Source organism: Eubalaena glacialis, chromosome 7 (genome assembly GCF_028564815.1).
Source record: "Eubalaena glacialis isolate mEubGla1 chromosome 7, mEubGla1.1.hap2.+ XY, whole genome shotgun sequence".
In the NCBI taxonomy this organism is placed as follows: Eukaryota; Metazoa; Chordata; class Mammalia; order Artiodactyla; family Balaenidae; genus Eubalaena; species Eubalaena glacialis.
In genome coordinates, this window is record NC_083722.1 from 44,647,070 (window position 1) to 44,670,907 (window position 23,838).

Sequence of the window (23,838 nt, forward strand, 5' to 3'; positions counted from 1 at the left end):
CAGCAGATAGCTGCCTGAAATTCCTCTTTGGTAGAAGGCAGATGTGTGCTCTAAATTAGTAAGAGCTGAAAAATGAAGACAGAAGACTTTCTTCAAAAGCCCCATGTAACAGAAGCACCTGAGTTTCTTTTAAATTAATATGAAATACTAAACATTGCCAACTACAAATCTTCTCACTCAATCATCAGGCTTATAGAGGCAAATAATCTCAGTGCGTTTTATACATTTGTATACTCAGTTGTGGAGCTAAAATGGAAAGGAACACATGACAGCCTAGAAATTCCATCTCTGTGTTACCTCTGTAGCTTCTGATGTTCTTAGGATCTCAGTCTCGAGATGCTTTGGTCAAACCCCCCAGCTCCCCACAGAGCCAGGCTGCTGGGCACACGGGACCCAGAGGCAGAAACACAAACACTTCTCTGCCTGGCTGCAGATTAACATTAAGACAAATTGCTCTCACCACCTTTCTTTACATATCATTTAGTACCTGAAACCGTCATTACACCAGAAAAACAAGCATCTCCAAATTGTTCAAATAAAAAGTTTTTAAAAGCATAAAGCTTTTTTTAAAGTCCCTGACTAAATAAATGTTGAGATAACCATATAAGGCTAAATCAGAACAACAACAACAACAAAAAAAAAAACTAAAGGAGCATGAGGGTGATGTTTTGGGTTCAAAGTTAAATTTACTAACAGTAGCTAATAACCCATTACATTCCTGAACTGATATGTGTTCCTTATAGTGTAAGGCAATGAACAAGATCTTTGGCCGATTTAAATCCTAATTATTTGGTGGAAATTACTTTTCAAATCCATGTTGCAACATCATAAAACACTCAACTGTGTCATCTGGAAAATCCTCAGAGACGTCAAGGGAGCTCTCATATTCTATCCAACTAGAGCGAAATCGCATACATTGTGTTATGGTTGTTAATGCATCCAGAGTTTAGGTTTCCAACTTCAGGACACACATTGCAGGTTGCAAACATGATATCCATTCTCTCCTTATTCTTTTTTTTTAATTATTATTATTATTATTATTTTTTTTTTTGGCTGTGTTGGGTCTTCGTTTCTGTGCGAGGGCTTCCTCTAGCTGCGGCAAGCGGGGGCCACTCTTCATCGCGGTGCGCGGGCCTCTCACTATCGTGGCCTCTCGTTGCGGAGCACAGGCTCCAGACGCGCAGGTTCAGTAGTTGTGGCTCACGGGCCTAGTTGCTCCGCGGCATGTGGGATCTTCCCAGACCAGGGCTCGAACCCGTGTCCCCTGCATTAGCAGGCAGATTCTCAACCACTGCGGCACCAGGGAAGCCCCTCTCCTTATTCTTTACCAACAGAATTTCACTTTTGTTCAGGGCACTAAGTGGGGCCAGCTAAAATGTCTATTTTCCTAGTCTGCCTTGCAGACAGCAGTGGCCCCTATAACAGTTCTGGCCAGTGACATACAAGCAAATACTGTTAAGTGGCCTTCTAAAAAAGATCTTTAAAAGGAGTCTGAATCAACTTGTCTGCATCTTTTGTCCTTTGTCCTTGTACTTCCCCTTCTTCCCATCTGGAATTGAGACGCAAATGCTGGAAGAGCAGCAGCCATCTTGTAATGAGAGAACAACCACATGATGTACTACAAGCGGCTGAGAAGAAACATAGGAGTCTGGGTCCTACTGGCAAATAGAGGTGCCCTACAGCCCTCCCAGTCCTACCTGAGGCGTCTCAGTTCCTGAGAAAAAGAAAACACTATCATCTGTTTCTGCTACAAACAGCCAAACACAATCTTAACTAACAGTCATTACCAGTTAAGCCTATTTCATTTTTTAAAAGAAAAGAAAAAGCTCAGACTAATACTGTCATAACTAGCTACAATGCAACACTATTATGATATAGCCCTGTTAAAGGTCACTTATTACACAACTGACTATGAAGTCCCAGGAGGAGATGAAATCTGAAGTCAAGATTTTGCAGAATCCTAAAGCCAGCTGAAAACCAGAGGCCACACTGTATGAAGTAAGCAAAGTAAGGAAACCTTTACACTCCAGCTTCAATTCAACCGGCACCAGAGTTAATTTACACAGTGAAAGACAGGATTTTGACCATTCACATATCTACGTAAGGACTTAAAACTGAACTGAAAATGAAAACTACTGGCTGTGAGTAGTTCTCAGTTCATTTTGTCACCATGGGCATAAGCAGAATCACACGGCTCTAATGAGAGAAGGGACTTTAGCAATTGCTTTAGCAATTCCTCAACATTTTCATGAGAAACAGAAAATTTTGCCTTTTTCTTAATCGAAGAGGGTTTTTTAGTGATATATAGATAGATAGATAGATATAGATATAGATAAGTAAGAAATCTGCCACTCAGCTTTCATAGAGAATAATAATGAAACCCTTTTTATAGCTGTCTGGGGATAACTGATTACTTTCCAGGTCAATGGAAAAATATCCATTTTCTTGGACCAAAATAATTTACCTTCCTTGTCCGTTAAGTCTAAAACGTATAGAATAAAATTTATTGGGTTCACATTAGTGATCTCATTTTCACACTTAGTATCAATTTTTAAAAGTAACAATGTGTTGAGGAAAGAAAATCTTCCAATGATAGACTCAAACAGCAGAATTTCATAGATTAGTGACATCTAGTTAATATTGATAATATAATAATATATAATAATTATAATAACAGTATGTAGGTTAGTTTCCTTATACTGACAGGAAAGACAAGAGGGATGTTCTGCATCTTTTGTGCTAACCTACTAAAAATGTTTTCTATTTACATGGTAAATAAACTGCATAATTCACTATAGATATTAAAGAAAGCCACTGACACAGGCGATTTCTAGCATAAACAATAATAAAGAAATAAGTTTTATTCCAAAATAAATGCCTTTATTCACCCTGACTGTGGTAATCTGATGAAGTAATGAGATTTTTTTTTAATCAGATGCCCTGAATATCCTGGCGATGAATATATTTTATAAGCAAAGGGATTGGAATATGAATCAGGACACTGCACCCTTCTCTGCAGCAAATAGCTCTTTCTGTGTTATTCTAATTCAGCAAACAGTTGCCTATTTTCACTCAGAAGTAAAGGACCAAAGCAAGACCCAAGAATAGACCACACCATAAATAATTAGGGCTCGCTCACTTGCCGCTATTCTTGTTTTGCTCCAGAAGGCTAGGTCTGAAGTCCTTCCAAAGCTATCTGAGGACTAAACTCTCAACTTCTAAACCTAACAGTCATAACTGCTAACATTATAGATTATTGTAATTCTACGTTTCTGTCACAGATTCTGAATGTTACAGCTGACCCCACCGCTTACACATTCAACAGCTGGGGCATATGATCACTTGGCAACCTGATAACACTCCAGCCAAATGCAAAGTCATCCTGGAACCAAGGAACTCGGGCAGAAATGAAAATCAAAATAAGCTCTCTTACGTTCAAATGGGAATGGAAAATGTTTTGAACAATGCATGATTTCAGAAAATGCAACAACTGTACTTTGAAAGTTGAGTGAACTGACACTCCCTATTCAAAGCCTACAATTCTTTTCTGATTAGATCAGCCCCACAGCAAATCATCGGGATAATAAGCTCTGTAATGAAGTCATCGAATTGGATACTGATGGGAAATCATAACCGGCTTCAAAACACATCGGGAAACAATGAGTTTTCCAGGTCTCTAGCTTTCCACATAATACACTGGCCAATACTCTTACTCTCCTTTCCAAGACCAGATGAAACACAGAACATCTATAAAGCCGGGGACAAACTGATGACCTAAGCATTTTAAAACCACAAAGAAAACGAAGGAAACGACCTTCACTTTTTCGGTGAAATTCGGGACTGTATGTTTGAAAAAGTACATGTAAGTGCAATACTGATCATTAGGTTATAATCAAAATGAAGTGCAGTGAAGACTGCAATGGCCTCCAGGTCTTCAATTTCCCTTTAGTTCCAAAGGCAAATAAAAACCATCTTTTAAATAACATCCGCTTCCTCAAGGCAAGTCAAATCAGCACCTCAGTTATGTCTGTTTTCCGAGTCACCTGCAATCACCCACGTGTCACAGAGGTAAAACTTGATGGGACAAAAAATCATACAGCTACCATTTTTTTCAAAAGTAAAAAAGGTACATACTTTCAAACTTTCAGACTTTTTTCTTTCTGACCTTAAAGAGCACAGGTGTACATCTTCCATGAGGTTTATTAGTATATTGCAATATTTCTCATTTTTAAGGTTCTGGAACAACTGATTAAGAACCTTATTTTTAAATGGGAGGACAGATGTAAACATGAGTGTATTGCACACGAACACACACACAGATGCTACAAATGTGCTTTAGCCTAAAATATCATTGCACTTGCTCAGTGGTAGTGTCATACACAATAGAGTCTTGGCACAAAGGAATTGTGATTGTGCTGTTTACAGAATTCTACATGGATTAAAGGAACGTCAATAATAAAACATGTTCTAGAAGGAGATGAAATATATCCATGGGTAGATTTTGAGCTCTGGGGGGATTTGGAATTTAATTATTCAGTTCAGGATTCTATATTTCTATTTTTTACGAATAGAAAACTAGTGATACATGCATTTTTAACCATATAATCCCCATTCAATGTACAGAAATTGAGTTTCTTAAGACCACAGCAAATATTCAAAAGATGCAAAACCACTTGAATGCAACCGATGAAATAGGCCACTATTCACCATGAATATATTAAGGCTCTGGGAGCTACCCCTGGGTGTGGAGCGCTTAGAAGCCACAGTTAGGAGACCGTCTGGACACACTGAAAAATAATTTCCAGAGACAAAAATACCCTTTAAGATGAGAAGATGCTCTTTTATCTAACGTCACATTTAACTATAAAGTCAAAATAAACATGATACTAAAATATCAATACTATTTATCATAGAATTTCCCCAACATAAAGGATAGGCAGAAAAATATCTCAAAATATACTCCTTTACGTTTAAATTTACCACAGACTCACTGACGAAAGTCTTTCATGCATCACACTATCAAATAATCTTTATCATACGTAAGAATAGATATATAGTCACAAACCATAAACTTTTTTCATATAAGATCATTTTAAGAAAAATGATTTGGTGATGCTCTCAGTAGTGAAACAGTCCATTTATTTAAGAAGCCAAGGACCTTTTTGATAGGGTTAACCAATACCCCATACCAAGCAAGAGCAGCAATGCCTTAGTAATCCTATGGAGAATTAATCGGTCTCCACCCTCCCAGGAAGAATTATGATTATGCGTAGTGCTTAAAAGCTTTTGCAAGGGAGAGAAAACGCAACGTGCTTCTTGGAAACCAAACCCCTCCCCCGCACTGTACTGCTCGTCCTAGGGCGTCTACGGTCCGTCGCCCACCCCACCACCCTCCCTGCGCTGGGGTACGGAATTCCATCCCAAAAAGACCTGGTCCATTCCCAAGACTGGTCCAGACACCTGTTGACTTGTGCCCAAGCAGTGGTGGCTCGGGTTAAGCAAAGGCGACGGTTACCCCTCTGGTCCCTGCCAAGCCCCGCGGCCCGGGCGCGGGGAACCACATACCTTTGTACCTCTCCAGGACATCCTCGTAAGCCTGGAGGTACTCCTGCTCCTCCACGTACAGGTAAGCGGCTGGGGATAGGTACCCCGCCATGCCCAAGTTTACCTAAGCGACGACTGGCCAATTCCCCTCTCCCGCTCGAACCCCGGACAGGATCGCAGTCAGCAAGATGCAGCCTTGGTAATGGAAACGCGGTAGGAGGGCAGGCTGGGGGAGGGCGCCGGGGCGCAGAGCTGGGGACGCAGAGCCCGGGGAGCAGAGCCAGAGCCAGCCGGGGAGACGCCCAGGCCCCCTGGCGGACCGCGGGTGCGGGGCCGCCCGGCGCCCAGGAGCCACCGTCCTCTCAGGTTTCAGCAGCGGCCAATCTCGGCGAGCCCGGGGTCGGCGACCGGCAGCGCCACGCCGCGCTGAGGAGAGCGGGACCCGGCGGGGACAGGCGGAGTGCTGCGGGCGCCGGGACCCTCGGAGGCCGAGGCGGCCGCCACCCTGGCTCTGCGCTGGGCGCCTGCTCGGAGCCGGGAGGACGCGCGCGCTGCCTCCGCCCGGGATGCTGCGCGGCGCATCTGCGGCATTTCCTGGCCGCCGCGCCGCAGACACTCGCCCGCGCCCCGGGGAGAGGAAGGGAGGGCACAGCGGGGGAGAGAGGAGGGCGGGCGGAAAGGAGGGGGCGAGGCGGCGGTCAGCGCCCCGGCTGGCTCGGCTCCGGCCCGCGCCGCCCGGCCCCTCCCGCAGACAGCCCCGCGGCGCCCGGGCCCCTCTCCGGCCCGCCCACCGGGTCCACCGCGCGGCCAAGCCCGCCCACCCCGGACGCTGGCTGGCCGGCCCGGGTCCCAAGGGCGAGGTTTCTATTTGGGACCCACAACAGGTGCCTGGGAAACAAAGCCGCGGATCGCGCCACCCGCGCGCGCAGCCCCCGCGAGGCTCCCGGGAGAAGAGTGGGAAATACTCTTCGATCCGGCCGGTGTCACAGAAGGACGAGGTCGCTGGGACAGCGCGGGGGGCACAGCCGGGGGTCCGCGCCCCAGGCGCATCTGGGGGCGGGCGGGGGTCCTGACAGCCTGGAGACGCCTGCGCCTGCGCGCCCGCCGCCCCGCGGCCCAGGGACCAGCCGGCGGTCCCTCCCTTCCGCCCCCCAGAGCCGGCCCGCGCATCTGCCGCGGCCACAGCCCGAGTCGATTCACAGCACCCGTCTCACTTTGCCACCTCCCTCCTTCTCCCTACCGTTATTCACCCCACACAGCACTGGTCTCCACTGAATGTGAGTAAAATGGGTACAATTCCCTTCGCTTGGGCATCTATCGTATACTAAAGTGGTGAGTTTAAGAGTCCACTGGAGAAACCGGTTGGTACCCAGACATGTAAGCAGGTGTGTTTAAGAGGACTGACAGAAGTCAGCCAGCCTTGGAAGGAATCCTGGCTCCTGACTATGTGACGTGGCCAAGTTACTTATCCTGTCTTCATCAGGATAATCATATCATAAAGTTCATCATATATCATCATATCATAAAGTTGTGATATCTCAACTTTATGATAACTTTATAAGTGTTAGCTGTTGTTGTTATTATTATTAGATGAACCAGCTCATTGTTGACTCTGATTTATGACAGCTTCACCTGTGCCCACATCTCCCCTTGCTATTTCTTCTTTCATAAGTACTGATTTTTGTCCTTGATGATTCTTTTTTTTCAATGATGTGAATCTGGATCATTTTCCATGAATTGTTAGATGGGAATGAGTACTCTTGGAAAACTGTATACTCTTGATAAAACTTACTTGAGTTAGAATTGGAAAGCTTTACTTCTCATCAGTAATTGGCCTATTTTTGTTACTCCAAACAGAGCAAGACCACACTTCTCTTTTCTGTCCTGACCGCTGATCTGAGTTTGATCCACTAAGCCTTTAGGATCACTAGAGTTTTCTTGCAACTTGGCATGTATTTATGTACACATTAGTTCATGAAGTAACAAACAGGGATCATATGGGACACCTTCTGGAAATGAAAGGGTTAGTAATTCGATCCCTAAGAGTCATCCCATATACAGACCACATATATACAAATGGAGATCTCTCAAAACTCTCTTGTCTCCCTCACAGTGAGTAAGGTCATTAAGGGCATAGTCTGATCCTTCATCAGAAATTGACACCCAGTAGCACCCAGTTTTGTGAATACAATCACTCCACACTGCAGTGATTTTAACTGTCTGTTGAAGGAACCAGTCAAAATGAACAAGCAGCATTTGGGGTTGTTGGTAAGAACAGCCTTTACCCCATGCATTCTTGGAAAGATAATAAAGGATCAATCTGCTAATAATAATAGTGTATTCCATAGGGAAGCAGCAAAAGCAGAGCAGTTAAGAGCTTGGCCTCTGGAGTCAAGATGGCCTGAATTCAGATCCTAGCTCAACCACTTCCTATGACCTTGGGAAGAGTCTCTCCTCTCTCAGCAGATTTCTGGACTGAAAATAATAGTACCTACTTCATAAAATTGTTGGGAAACCTAAATGAAATAACATATTAGGTGCTTATGAGAGCATCCAGCCATCAGTCAGCTGTCACTTATAGAGCATTTTCCATGTGCCAGGGAATCTGCAAAATGTTTTGCATTTACTACTTTAATCACCACAGCCATGATCTTTTGATAGAGAAAATGAAGCTGAGAAATGTTCAGTAAGTTGTCCAAGAAAACACAACTGGTTCATGATAGAGGAAGAATTAAAGTCCAAAGTCCGACTCTGCCAAGGTCCTTCCATTCTAACTTCAAAGAATTCACATGGGTCAAATATCCATACTTTAAAATAACACTGTCACTAACAAACCATGTACCTTTACAGGCACTTCAAGACTGAAAACCCCAACTTACAGTATCCTGCAAGTAAGAACAGCAGATCTGTCCTACGATGATGTTAAAGGCATTTACAGTGGGTACAAAGCCCCTTTCTTTCCATGTTACCATGTCATTCTCACCTTGACCCTGAGAGATCAGAAGGGCATATATTATAGTCTCAGATTTTAAAATGAAGACACTACAATAAATGCAAAAGCACTTTTAAAAATATAAGTATCAGACATGTGACACCATCACCAAAAAGACTTTCGGAAATGTACATCTGATTATGTCATTGCACTGCTTAAAAATCTTCAGGTGATTCCCCACCAGTTACAGCATAAATAGTCCTATCTCCTTGGAATTGCCCGAAAGCACCCTTACAGTTTCTGCTCTTCCCTACAAATCCCAGGCTTTAGCTACACAGATGACTTGCAGTTTCCATTTGAACCCATCTCCCTGCTGTGTTCCTGTAGCTCCATCCCTCGGAAGTGGCCTTCCCTTTCACTCTAGTCCATCAAGCTCGTTAAATCTCCCCTCAGAAGGTGATCCCCTCAAAAGGTGATCCCCTCAGGAACCTCTCAGGAACCTCCCATGCCTCCCTCTCCATCCAAGGTCATTAGATTCTCCGCTGGGTTCTTTTAATACAGGTACTCACAGCCATTACAGCTAATCTCTCACCCGTGTTGTAACTGTCTCACAGCACATCCATGGTCATGTTAGACTAGAACTTCTTGGAAGGCAGAACTGTGTGCTTATCTTCATTTTATTCCAGAGGCTTAATAAATATGTATTAAATGTGAATGATTTAAGGGATTCCCCCTGACCATATAGTCTTTTTGACTCTAGACATTTTCATTCTATTTTATTTTTATGACCTTAAAAACAAATAAAAATATGAGACTTTCAATCCTTTATTACAAAGTAACGAACATGATGGATGGACATCCTCACACCATTTCTGACCCTTGCCCCGTCTCCTACTAGGGATGAACTTCACCGACGGCCCGAGTTTCAGGCCAAGTGTGAAAATGCCTAATAAAATGAGAAGTTGAAATCTGAATGGTATGTTTTCCAACTACCCACTGCACCAAATGCCCTCAGATGCCCTGTTCCCTTATCCTCATGTTGGATGATCTGTGGCAAATTTAACACAAAATCTATCTAGATTTCACAGTTTAGCCACATGCTAATGAAACAGATATTTGCAGACTGGCCCCTGAGCCTATGCTGGGGCCAGTGATGAAATGATTATGATTTGTGTGGCAATAGCCAATTTACCAATATTTATTTTAAACACAGTAAGTAGTACATGTCCATACTAGGGCTGCGTATTCTGTTTGTTGTTTTATTTTGTTTTGTTATATTTTTGAAGAATTGATATAATCTTAGAAGTATGTAGCTCAGAGGTCTCCAGTGCACCAACCACCAGTAACTTCATAGTAAACCTTTTACAACGAGTAAGACATGGCCCCTGCCCTCCCAGAGCCTACAGTCTACTGACCCCAGCACCCGCTTGTTCACTGCACCCAGCAGAACCCCCAGGTCCTCCATTCCTTCCCTACCGGCAGTGTACACCGACCACTACTACCACCAGCCTCTCCTGACTTCCTGTCTGTTAGTTTATATAACCTCATTCCCCCTGACAAACATATGCCCTTCCTTCTCTCATAAACCTTCCTTCACTACCAAAAGCAAAATACCCATCTCTGCCACCTCTATCAAAACTCTCAAGCCAGAAGGACCTTGTACCGTCCGTAAAAACGCAAAGGACAAGCATCCCAGGCTTTCTACAAAGCCCCAGCAATTTCTCACGCCCCCGCCTTTCACCCATCTTCCCTTTCTGCCGAGCCAAATATCTGGTACCCTGGTTCTGGCACTGTCTCCTCCACTCCCTTGGGGGTATCTTGACAGGGCAAGGAATCAGGCCTCGGTGACCAAACACTTTTTGGTACTCGCCCAGCTCTGCGCCCTCTCCCAGGCCACCCCTGCCCACTCTCACTTGGCTTCCAAGCTGTCTCCATCCTCCCTCCACCCCATTCTCCCCCTCCACCCTCCTCTTCGAAGGCCTGGGTGAGACCAGCCAGCATCTCACAACAGAAGCCAGAAGAAGCTCAAAGCTGTTGCCCCAGAAACCTGGACTAGAGAATGGCTGGCTGGGCCCTGTTTGTTTTTCCCGTAATCAGAAAATCCCACTGGGGGACACTAGGGGGACTCTCAGCCGCCATGATGGCTGGGACCTGAGCTAGTCCCCTCCAGCACCCCCCCACCCCCGAAGGAGGACAAGTACCAACTTTGCATGATGGTGGGAGGCAAAAGAAACTGAGTGGGAAGGGGCCTGGGGGAGAGAGTGGGAGAGGGGGAGAGGCCCGATCCGCTGCAGAAACCAACTCCAATAAACACCTGGCCTTTGGCCTTTGCAAGAGAGCTCCCAAAGACACACCCTAACCTACCCCATTACCATTTCTGAGAAAAAAAATTGAGGAACAACCACCCCAGAAAGTACAGCTCACATACACACAAACCACACAGGCACTGCAGGCAGGGGGGGATAGATTTCCACAGTAGGCTCAGCTTTCAGCCAAGTAAAACAAGCCATCACTTCTGGGACCTAAAGGCAGTGCAAGGGAACACCAGGTAACAGAACAGAAACACTGGCCCCTCCCAGGTATTAATTAATCAGGGATGCATGATGGCTAAACCCTCAAAAGCACCAGGAGCAGAAGCTGCTACAAACACATAACGCTGACAGAGATGCTACACTTAAAACACACACACACACACAAAACCGCATCCAGGTTGCTAAAATACCCTCCGCAATTCTGGGTACCAGAACCCAGGAATCTACCCCCCCCACCCCCATTAAATGTGGTCGCTCAGAGCTTCTATGCAAACATGGAAACGAAGCTTCCAGCAAACACACCGGGAATCACTGAGTTAATACTTTCAGATTGGCACGGGGGCGACTGCACATAAATAGGAAACTTCAATGCAGATGCCTGTAAATATCCCCTTGGTTTCAAAGGTATCGATTCCTCCAACTAGAAGACAGGGCCAAACAGCTTAGTCACCAACAGGCAGGGCCAATCGCTCTTCTGATAAATCGGGACAGAAAGTCATCCTCCTCCTCCACCTTGAGCACAGATCTCTGCCCAGAGCATCAGCTCCCAGCCAGACAGGGCCCCCGGGGATTCCATGGGTGAATTTCCGCAACTCTCCTCGAACCTCCCTCTATCCCCTGCCCCCGCCCCCACTTGCTCTTACCTGCTATCCTAAGCACTGCCCTCTCCGCGGGGTCCAGCACCGAGCCCCCGTGGATCTTTCTTTTCGATCTCTCATGTTTAGGCAAATTCCAGGGTAAGGTATCTCCAGGAGCTGGAGATGCAGAGCCAGATTTCTGGCTGAAATCATCTTCATCGGAAAAATCCGCAGAGGAAGACATCGAGCAGCGGTAGGACGCGTTCCCGGAACTCTACAGGGGATGACACAGAAAAAAGCATCAACAGCAAAACACTCACGTCGGCTCGTCCATCTCAGCAGCCCCCTCCCTGCCCCCAAACGGAGTCCGGCATCCTGCATCATCTTCAGCGCGGACGGGGGACCCACACCAGAACCGATACCCAGGGCTCACCATCTTCCCTGGGCCACGGCTCCGACACCAGCCGCAAGCCCCGGACAGCTCCGGTTCATGGAAGATTTGCACCCAAGTGTGTGGCCTGCGGTCCGGCCACCAGCTCACAAATGACTGGCCCAACAATGAAGCCAGAATCCACAGCCTTCCTGTTACAAACCTATAGTATTTGGCTCCCCCACCAGGCCAGGACCGATATTTTCCATTACTAGCCTGCTGCTTAATTCATTAACGCAACTCACTCCAAGTTGCAAAAACAAAGCACAAATGCAGGATGCTGAGTCCCAATTCCTTTCCGTTTCCAGTCGGAGTCTCCCCTCTAACCAGGCTTGAGCCCCTTGTCCTCTTTAGTTAATTTTCTTCCTGAGCTTGAAGCTGGCTCCCAGAAGAGAGCAAGGAGGGAGGAAGGGCTGATTCTGAGAAGAGCCTTTTCTGAAGACCGGGAGGACACAAAAGACTGTTTTCAGAAGCCGAAGGCAGCGCCAATAAACAAACATCTGAACTCAGCTTACAGTTCTTGAGATCATTTAAACTACTAGCAAAGTAACAGCTGCCAGTGACGGAAATGAGAATGATATCCGCCCCTGGTCATTACACAGTGAAATGAGAAACGTGAGGCTTTGACCCACATGCTTGGCCTGACCTCAGTCTCCCTTCCATGAACAGGAGCCGGTCTGCAGGGCGTATCTCGCATTAAAGGGCTCTGTCTTCCCCACAGGGAAAAGGCACCAGACGTTATCCCTTCCTCCTTGGTTGAGTTAAGTTTGTGATGATTTAGGGAGCCACCAGCTTACCATGGAAACGAGGATGCTGACTATCTGTGCTGTGAACAGGGTTCTAAACAAGATAAGCATCCAAGGGAAATCTTCACTTCCCCATTTAGAACTTTGCTGAGGCTTAAGATGCAAAACTGGTGTAACTTGAATTCCTGAAATGGAACTTGCAGCCTCAGATTCCTACGAAGCCAGTGGCAGGCAGGAATCAGTGAGGCATGCTCCCATCAGAGTAGAAACCCTGGGCTGCTCACAAAAGCAGTGGTGACGCAGCAAAAACAGGCTGTGTGACAACATCCCAAGGCGTGTGGAATAAACCAGAAGTGAATCAGGACCTCGCCTCCATCTACTCAGGCATGACAGTCCTTATTCACTTCTAGTGGCCAACACCATCATTTTTCTTTTGTCTTTTTTTTTTTTGGAGTAAAATTGCTCTACAATGTTGTGTTAGTTTCTGCTGTACAATGAAGTGAATCAGCTATATGTATACCTATATCCCCTCCCTCTTGGACCTCCCTCCCACCACCCCCCCATCCCACCCCTCTAGGTTGTCACAGAGCACCGAGCTGAGCTCCCTGTGCTATGCAGCAGGTTCCCACTAGCTATCTATTTTACACATGGTAGTGTATTTATGTCAAACCTAATCTCCCAATTCATCCCACCCTTCCCTTCCACCCCATGTCCACATGTCCATTCTCTACGTCTACATCTCTATTCCTGCCCTACAAATAGGTTCATCTGTACTATTTTTCTACATTCCACATATATGCGTTAATATACGATATTTGTTTTTCTCTTCCTGGCTTACTTCACTCTGTATGGCAGACTCTAGGTCCATCCACATCTCTGCAAATGACCCAATTTCGTTCCTTTTTATGGCTGAGTAATATCCCATTGTATATATGTACCACATCTTCTTTATCCATTCATCTATCGTTGGACATTTAGGTTGTTTCCATGTCCTGACTATTGTAAATAGTGCTGCAATGAACACTGGGGGACATGTGTCCTTTTGAATTACGGTTTTCTCAGGGTACATGCCCAGTAGTGGGATTGCTGGGTCATATGGTAGTTCTATTTTTAGTTTTTTAAGGAACCCAACACCATCATTTTAAAAGTACACATACTATTTCCTGTAAAGTGTCTAAGATTTATCTTTAGCTTTATTCTTTCCCCCTAAAAACAGTCTTCCATTTTACTTTACATGAAATGTCATCATCTTTGTTAATTATTAACTTATTTAGATTTTGTGTATTTTCCCAGTGGCAATCATGTACTACGCAAATAAATAAATAAAATTGATTTTCTGTATTCGCTGGAGTCCACAGAGAGTTGTGAGGAGCATTAAGTCAGTCACAGGATGCTATCAATCTACTTTATTTTCCATGCTTTTCTGAAAATTCATCTTGAGCTCTCTGAGGCTGTGTTGCTGGCTGGATCGGTGAAAAAGGATGACATTCTTAAAGACTTTTTCAAAAGGGTATTGGGTTTCCTTGGTTGCCTTCTGTCTTCCTTAAAATGGCTTCCTACCTGTCCTTATGAAAGGTCATCTTTTATCTGTGAGCTTGTATTTCTTGTTGTTTCCTAGACTCTTTCAGTGAGGATAGTAATTTGATTGTTTACCTTTACAGACAGACTTGGGGAATAACTGTTAAAGGACTGCCCCCATACAAAAATCCCTGGTTACTGATTTTTGTAGACAGAGTAAATTTTTTTTAATGGTTAGCGTCTCAGCTGATGGAACAGCAAAATGTGATTTATGCCATGACATAAACACCACTCATCACACATAGCCAGATGGGAACAGTTACTACCCTGGACCCAAGGGTGTTGACTGGTGCAGCCTCTAATCTGGACGTGTCCTTGGTAAATGGAGAAGAGAGAAAGGAAGACAAGACAATCGGCAACACCTCCTTCAACAACATGGCACAGGGAAATACAGACACACGCAGACAGAGGAAAAGCACGCTGACTTATACACGACAAAGTCTCTCCCCTGGCTACGTGACTCGAGCGTTTTAACCATTAAAGTATTCAATTTTTCCCCACAATAGTTTTCATGAAGACTTTTTAAATATAAGGTAAACTATACAAAATTAGGCCCATTTGAACCTTGGAAATTGAGAATCGATTTTTTTTATCATTTATATGTTTTGTATTCTGAGAATTACCTTTTAATTCACTTTTGAATTTTTAGACATATGCACTCTTCGGTATAGAAATTTCTTTTTTTTTAGCCTTATTTGGTTGCTTTATTTAATTTGAAGTTTCTTTTTTTTCTCGGTAGTGTTTGTTTGAAGTTGGCTCTTTAGCAGCCAATGAGGTAGAGACTAAATTGGCCACCTTTTAAGGGCTACTGAATTTAGTCTTTTAGGCTACAAGTGTGTGATTCAGTAAATGCGCTTACTTTAGTGAATGAAAGGTTGTCTGTGGTTTCTGTCTTCAAATTTTGGGAAATTATATTTGGAATCTTAATAAATTTTCATTCACTGTTATGTCGGTGGCATTCATATCAATGAATAAAGTAGACTTTATAAAACAAGCATTCCAGGTGGGATGCTGAAAATTCTGTCACTAACTGTTCTTTCCTAGTATCAGGCAAACTGGCTGATCAGATAGCCGATTTTTTTTGTTTCTTTTTTGTTGTTGTTAATTCTTTTTTTATTGAAGTATAATTGATTTACAATGTTGTTAGAGGATTCTTTTTCAGATTCTTTTCTCTGAGAATGGATTAAAATGAAGCTGCTTTGAAGTCAATCGACCCTCTAAAACTGTTCTTTACTGATTTCAAATGACTTGCCAATTCACATCTCCACCTTTGGGGGTTAGAGGAATCAGTGTGAGAGTACAGTTCTCCTTTCTTATGGAAAAAGCAAACATATTCTCTGACCCAAAGTCCAGAGCCTAACCTTTGATGTGGGGCTTGGAAGGTAAGACAAAGGAAGAGGGCTCTTGGGACCAGCAAAACCCCGAGTTCCTCCTGTCTCTTCCTCTACTCCTGTTGCTTAAGGTTTGATTCCTGTTAAAATATAAATATCTATGTCCATGATAGAAGATTGGTTAAATAAGTGACAGTATATCCATACAATGGACTACCCTGCAGCAATTAAACAAAAATGTTATTGATCTACATTTAGCAAAGTGGGAAGGGTTCATATAGAATGATTCCTTTAAAAAATATCTGTGTGTGTGTATGTGTGTGTGTGTGTGTGTGTGTGTGTGTAGATAGACAGACAGTAAGATGATTTATAGATGAATAGGTAGATACATGATAGGTAGATAGGTAACTATCTACCAATGTGTAAACAGCAGTTATTTCTGGGTGATGACTAATACTATGAATGAATTTAATTGTATTCCTTATAATTTTTTAATCCAAAACAAATAGTACACAAAAAGATTACTAAAAAGATACTACGTCAAGGGTCAGAGAAAATATCAAAGGTTGTAGGAGGAAATAATTATTTAAGCCAATGTTTTTAACTATTTGAGGCTCACAGACACCTCTGAAAAGTTGATGAAATCTAGGGAAGCCTCTCTTCAGATCAAAGCCCATCAGCAAATACGCACAAACTTTGCATGTGATTCTATGGAATTCACTGCCCCAGGTTAAGCCCCCAATTTACAACCATGAACTGTCAACCCCATTTGGCATGTGTGTTGAAAATGGAAAAAAAAAAAAAAAAAAGGGAAAGAATGTGGAGTATTCAGAAGAGGAGAAAGGTAATTAGGATAGTAAAGACAAAGTTGGCCCAGGTCATCATGTTTTTAACATTTGGCCTTTTTTTTTTTCTTTTTTTAAATAAAGGACTGTGAAATACCTCTGGCCTGATATTGGATCTCTACAACCAAAAAAAAACAAAAACAAAAAAGAACACTAGGTTGTGAGAAACTAAAAACCCAAGCATTGTGTCTTATTACAACCTACTTATTAAGGCAGTTTGAACAATTGAATTAGATCACCGAAAGCTTTAAAATGACTTTCCTAATTGCCAATTTATTCACGTGGTATAAAAACAACCCAAATCTCCTAAAGCCAGGATAATTACATAATGTGACATTTTTAGAAGGGGAACTAAACAATAACTCCTCTAACTGAAACCCCAGTGGGGGATCTGAGACTAGTACAATGGAGCTGCCTACCCTGGAAGCTGCCCAGCCTCAGTACCATGAACCAGAGGAAAGTGCCGGGAAGTTGCCTCTGCCCCAAGCAGCAAGAAACAAGTGCAGAGATAAGGCTTCCAGATAAGGCTTCCAGAATCCCAGAGGCTGGAATGTGGGATTTCACAAACCCGCATACCTGCGATTTATGCACATTTCTATAAGCATAGTTCCAAAAATTTAACCAAAAAGTAAAAATAAAAAGCCTATGAAGAATCAATTAGACAAATCCAGATTGGGGGGCATTCTACAAGATAATTATCCTGGGCTCTTCCAAAAAGGAAAAAGGTCAATGTCACGAAACATACACACCCCCAAAGCAGGGACTCTTCTAAATTTAAAAAGACAACAGAAGCATAACAACAAAGTTATGAACCTTGATGGGAGCCTGTATTTCTTTTTAAGCTGAAAAGACATGTTAGGGACCACGGGGAGAATCTGAACCTGGATCATGGATTGTTTATCAGCTGATATTGGGAAATTACTGTTAATTTTCTAAGGTGTGCTAATGGTATTTCGGTTATGTAGGAACACATCCTTATCTAAACTCGTGCTGTCTGCACTTGTTCTCAGTTGTTTCAATAAAAACAGAGAATTGTGTTTAGATTGGCATGTGGCAATAGGTTAACAGTAAGTCTTCACTGTACTACTCTCCCAACTTTCCTGTAAATTTGAATATTTTCAAAACGAAGGGTTGGGGAAACACAGAGCAAGGTCTTCTTTGTTTTTTTTTTTTAAAGTGTTGCTTAGTCTAGGCCTGTTCTCACAAGATCACATCACCCGGGTCTACATCCACGGTGACAGCACCCAGCTAAGTAATTTCCCATAGCATCTCCTCGTAGAAACTTGGAGGAAGCAAGGGGCCGACTTCAAGGGGACCCCAGAGCAAGTTGATCTGCCTGCTTCTGTCCAGATCACAGTTTTAGATGGAAGAATATTAAAAAAGCACCTCTGTGTTATCCACTTACTACACAATCCAGTGAACACAAAGTTAGTATAATATCACATAATTTTTTACATTTTATATAAACCCAAAGAAACCACCAAAATTTAGAGTAAGTGAAGATCTAATTTTGTTTAAAATTCCGTTGATTCGGTAAGTACAAATACTAACTTCTTACATATTGCATAAAAATGTGCAGTCTGGCCCAAGACTACTATTCTATACTAGTTTTTTATTTGGAAATAAGTCCAAAAGCAAGAGCACATTATCTGATTTTAGAATCCCAAGGAAAACCATCTCTACCACAAAGATATGGTGTAGAAGAAAAGAGTTAAGGAAACTGTAAGAAAATGTGTTTAACCCCTTGAAGACAAAATGACCTATGGAAAACTTTGGGGGCTGCGTGCTTGTTGTAGTTTTACATTTTTTTCAAAACTAGTTGAACAATTCAGGTACTTGCTCATCAAATAAATAACTCCTAATCAGCCTCTTAACTGGAAGCCACCTTTAAATAGTAAAGGGAGGACTCCGGTTTGGCGGGGCCTAGGCTGGCTTTCACTCTCTCCTTTTAGGGGAGATTTGCAGGAGCCATACCGCAAAGAGGAAGGGGAGCCTGGTGAAGCTAGAGAAGATGGTGGGGGGAGTGGTCGAAGGGAGGGGAAGCTGGAAGGTTCTTGTGTCTGAATCAGGGAGGAGTTTTGGGGGAGAGAGTGAATGAAAACCAAGGTTTCCTTCTGGATGGAGAAGCCCAGTTCATCAGCCTCTGAAAGAAGAGCACTGGGATTCAGGACACAAACTCTCTCTCTCTTACACTCTCTAGGGTGTAAGACTGCATTGGTTAGAGTGTTCCTTGGTGTTAGGTTTCCGGGGCAACCGGGCTCACTGATGGGATACAGGCAGGAGGAAGTGCTCCTCATCACTCTCCGGCAGCTGTGTGGGACGCTCTACAAGGTAAGCACCAAAGACTCATTTCCCGAGGAGCCTGGTCTTAGATTCTAGGCTGTCTTGGCTCAGCTCTAAGGCATTCTGCAAGACTTCCTTCCTTTCAGTTTAACCAGCAAGTTCTAACTCCCTGCATCACTTATTGAGTGACTGCAGTCAGGGGCTGTACTGGGTATTTTCACTCACTATCTTATTTAATACTCACCATAACCTGATAAGGAAACCTCTCCTAAAGGGAGGTTAAGTCACTTGTCCACAGCCATTCTGTCAGTCCAAGGTGGAGCCTGGATTTCCATCTGGGTCCTTTGGACCCCCAAGTGCCCTAGAATGTGGTCCCAGGCCCTCAGAGGAATACAGAACATGCTGACAGCCCTCAACGATCTTACCATGGATGTGGAGAGCCCAAAAGGGTTAGACTTGCTCTGTGTTCAATTCAGTTCAAAGCATGGAAATGACCAGGAGACAGGTGTCAGTTCACAATGAGGAAAAACCATCCAAAAAGATACAACTTCTCAGAAGAGGAAAGGACAGCTGTTGGGGGCAGGGAGCTCCCTCTTACCCGAGGGACCAAGCCTTCACTGAGGAGAACGTCACACTGACTCCCTGTTCTTCCAACACCAAGATTCTCTGGTCCTGGGTGCTCTCACACTTCCACAAACCCTCTCTCCAAACAGAGGACAAATAAAAGAAAGACCATGTTAAGTATCAAAACATGAAACTGCATGAAAATTGTAAAAATATTTCAAAAGTACCACCAATTTTTTTGCAAGTCCACCTTAATGAAATCATATTAAAATTACAGAAATAGAGACATCGAGAACTAGTTTGCGGGATCTAAAATATGACACAGATGAACTTATCTATGAAGCAGAAAGAGACTCACAAACATAGAGAACAGACTTGTGGTTGCCAAGGGGGAAGGGGGATAGGGGAGGGATGGAGTGGGAGTTTGGGATCAGCAGATGCAAACCATTATATATAGAATGGATAAACAACAAGGTCTTATTGTATAGCACAGAGAACTATTATATATTCAATATCCTGTGATAAATCAAAATGGAAAAGAATATGAAAAAGAAAATAATAGTTTGCATTTGAGCACCTGCAAATAGTCTTTCCAAACTAAGGAAGGACATTTTAAATAATTTGCCTAAAAGAAAAGCAAAACATAACTCTGAAAATCGTCCCACAACACAGAAACACATTAAGAAGACCAACAAATACTGAAAACATCTCTTTACCTAGAGAATACTTAATGTTATATTTCAAACAGATGTTTATTTACATCAATCAATTAAAACTATATTTTAAGCACCCATAAGCTTCTGCCTTGGAGGAGTTTAACATCCAATTGGGAGAGTAAAGGTGATAAGAGAGCCAACTTATAATTGAATATTATCATTTTATCTTCACGTATTAGGCTGAAAAAATAAGTCTTCCAGTGGAATAACATAAATACATACATAAAAATATGGTTTATAGCCTAAAGTCAATTAGGAGAGAGGGGCTGATTCAGGAACAGACTGGAGCATCTCTGGTCCCTTTGGAAGCCAGGATGGAGATGCAGGTGTTCCCTGCCACCTGCCTTCCTCCAACAGTATCATCCAAAACTGGCAATGCTGAGAGATGTGTTGTATTGGCCTGCCATTTTATTTTATTTTAATTTATCTTATTTTATATTTACTGGCTGCGCAGCACAGCATGCGGGATCTTAGTTCCCCAACCAGGGATTGAACCTGTGCCCCCTGCAGTGGAAGTGCGAGGTCTTAACCACTGGACCGCCAGGGAAGTCCCTTATTTTATTTTTTTAGAATTTATTTTATTGAAGTATAGTTGACTTACAAAGTTGTGTTAACTTCTGCTGTACAGCACACTGACTCAGTTATACATACATATGCATTCTTTTTCATATTATTTTCCATTTTGGTTTATCACAGGATATTGAATATAGTTCCTCGTGCTATACAGTAGGACCTTGTTGTTTATTCATTCCATATATAATAGTCTGAATCTGCTAATCCCAAACTCCCAATTCTTGGCAACCACAAGTCTGTTCTCTATGTCTGTGAGTCTCTTTCATAAATAAGTTCATTTGTGTCATATCTTGGATTCCACATATAAGTGATATCATATGGTATTTGTCTTTCTCTTTCTGACTTACTTCACTTAGTATGATAATCTCTAGTTGCATCCACGTTGCTGCAAATGGCATTATCTCATTCCTTTTTATGACTAATATTCCATTGTATATATGCACCACAGCTTCTTTATCCATTCATCTGTCCACGGACATTTAGGTTGTTTCCATGTCTTTGGCCTGCCCACTTTTAAAAACTAACTATTGGCAAACATTTAAAAATTGGGAATTTTACATGAAAATACAGATCCTAGAGGTGGTTTCCCCTTTTTAGAAGGAATGCATGCTTTCCAGGCTGATACAGAGCTTACCAGCCTCTTTATCCATTTATGACACCTGCCCCTGCAGGCATCTGACTTTGGGCCCCTGCCATAAATTAAGGCAGGGGTGACATTGTTGCATTCAGAGATTACGAAATGACGGGGGGGTGGGGGGGAATGTAGGGATAATGGTAATCAATAAAAAGGGGCTGGCAGTTTAAAAATAAAGGAGAAGAGAACTGAAGAGGAGGCTACAAAACAAAACCAAAAGAAGAAGGCTACCAAAGATCTCAGTTAAATTAGTGTCAAACAGAAATGGGTGATGCCATTCCTACTGACGCCCCTGTGCTGATCTCATTCTGCTCCATCCCCAATAACCCTGGAAACAGGACCCACTGTATGACTCTGGAAGTGCTGGCCCATGAGCTCTGTGAATCTAGCTGGACCACCCTGCCCCCAACTACTGCTGAGCCCTCTGGTTTTGTTCCTGCCCCTCCCCATGCACAAGCCTGCTCCCCACATGTTCCTCCCACCCTGATCTAGGTCAGGGGGAGGCTTGGATGCCAAGCTCTTCAGACAGCCAGGACACGGCTCTGACTTGCACTGGTAAGAAGACGTGGGCTATGATCAAGCCCGTGGAACCCTAAAGTATTAGCACAGGATGTTTGCAGAGACCAAACCCCAACTACCATCCACACTGTTAGCCATAAAGTTAAAGATATGTGCATGACCTGCCAAGTATTGAATGTCGGGGAAAAGCTTTACAACCTTGGAAAACTGCTTGGCCTTTCTGGGCTTTGGTTTGCTCATCCGAGAAATAGGAGATGCAACAGTACATAAGACACAGGGCTGGGGGGTTGGCAGAATAAGCAATACTTGAAAAGCACCCAACACATAGAGACCATTCAGCAAACCTGAGCATCACGTGATGTTACCTATTCACATCCTTACCCTATCATACCTTATTCCACAATGGGTAGTATTAAGGTAACTAATAAGAAGATGGTGGGGAGTGGGGAGAAGGCTGTGTGATCCAGGGGCAGAGCACTAAGTCCAGTTAAGCCTATACAACTGTCACTCCAGGAAACTGGAAACAACAAACAGACACGGAGACTGGAAGTGACTGGAACTAGGTCACATTAACAGCCGCTCTCAGGAGGCAGACCCATGTCATCCCCACATCTGTCCTTCCCAACCTTGGTTACTGAGCCTTCAGCCCTTTGGGATGCCCTTGTATCTTTCCAATGCATTCCTCTTATTTTTCTTTTTTTTTTAGGCCACGCCACACAACTTTTGGGATCTTAGTTCCCCGACCAGAGATTGAACCCGGGCCCTCGGAAGTGAAAGCGCAGAGTCCTAACCACTGGGCAGCCAGGGAATTCGCTTTTTTTTTCCTTTTAAATTCAATTTTTTTTCTTTTAAATTCATTGCCTCCATTGTTGGAGACAACAACAAAAACTTAGACAAACACGATCTACGAAAAAAGCAATTCTATTCAATTCTTCCCTGTTGAAACATAAGCAAGGCTGTGTCTTTACACCTTCATGTTCATTACGTGTCTTCATTAATGAGACTCCAGATAACAGCTTGTACAAAGCCATTCTCTCACTTCAGTTACTACTGCAATGAAGTGGAAGAATTACTTTTTCATTAAAAAAAAAAAGCTTTTATTATTGAACCGAAGCCAAGTCCATGAAACTTTAAGTACCCGGCTTCCACCGCCTGAGGAAGACAGGGCTGACTCCATGGCTCCATGTGCTTTCAGTGAAAATAACCCTGTGCCGTGAGCCACACCCGAGTGGGACCAGGGAGCAGGACCTGACACAAGGAAAGCCACTGCCACAGAGCTGGCTCAATGGGAAACTCTGCCCAACCAGGATGCTTCACCCTGGAGGGTGGCAACCCAGTCCAATCACAGTGCCACGTGCATTCCAAATGCCCTTCACTGATATTTGAGTTTTCCCAAAGATCCCAACCCCAGAACATTTCAGATCCAGGCAGAACAACCATGTAGTCCAAAGACCCTACATCTACAATAAGGGCCGCCCACGGGTCCTCTGGTCTTTGTAACAGATCTCTCTATCAGAAGGTAATCTGAAAATCTTCCTCACTTTATTCCTAGGGAACTCTAGGTGTCTGGGCAGGAAGCAGAAACAGCCTGCATGCATATCTGGCTTTTATTTTCTACAAACCTAAACCTGTTGAGGCTAAGGATATAGAAAAAGGCAGATAGCAGCGCTATTCACGATAGCCAAGAAATGGAAACAACCTAAATACCCATCGACATAAGAACAGATAAAGAAGATGTGGTATATATACACAATGGAATATTACTCAGTCATAAAAAAGAATGAAATAATGCCATTTGCAGCAACATGGATGGAACTAGGGATTATTATACTAAGTGAAGTAAGTCAGAAAGAGAAAGACAAATACCACATGATATCACTTATATGTGGAATCTAAAATATGACACAAATGAACTTATCTATGAAACAGAAACAGACTCACAGACATAGAGAACAGACTTGTGGTCTCCAAGGGGGAGGGGGTGGAGGGGTGGACTGGGAGTTTGGGGTTAGTAGATGCAAACTATTACATATA

General features: G+C 43.4%; 1 protein-coding gene across 1 annotated transcript in view; it reads right to left on the reverse strand.

Annotated features, from left to right (window-relative positions):
- The window catches only part of LOC133095287 (dystonin-like), a 497,948-nt gene that overhangs the window by 376,633 nt on the left and 97,477 nt on the right, over nucleotides 1-23,838 (reverse strand). Inside the window, 1 exon segment of the mRNA XM_061196431.1 lies at nucleotides 11,652-11,859. Coding sequence (XP_061052414.1) covers nucleotides 11,652-11,859 — 208 coding nt within the window.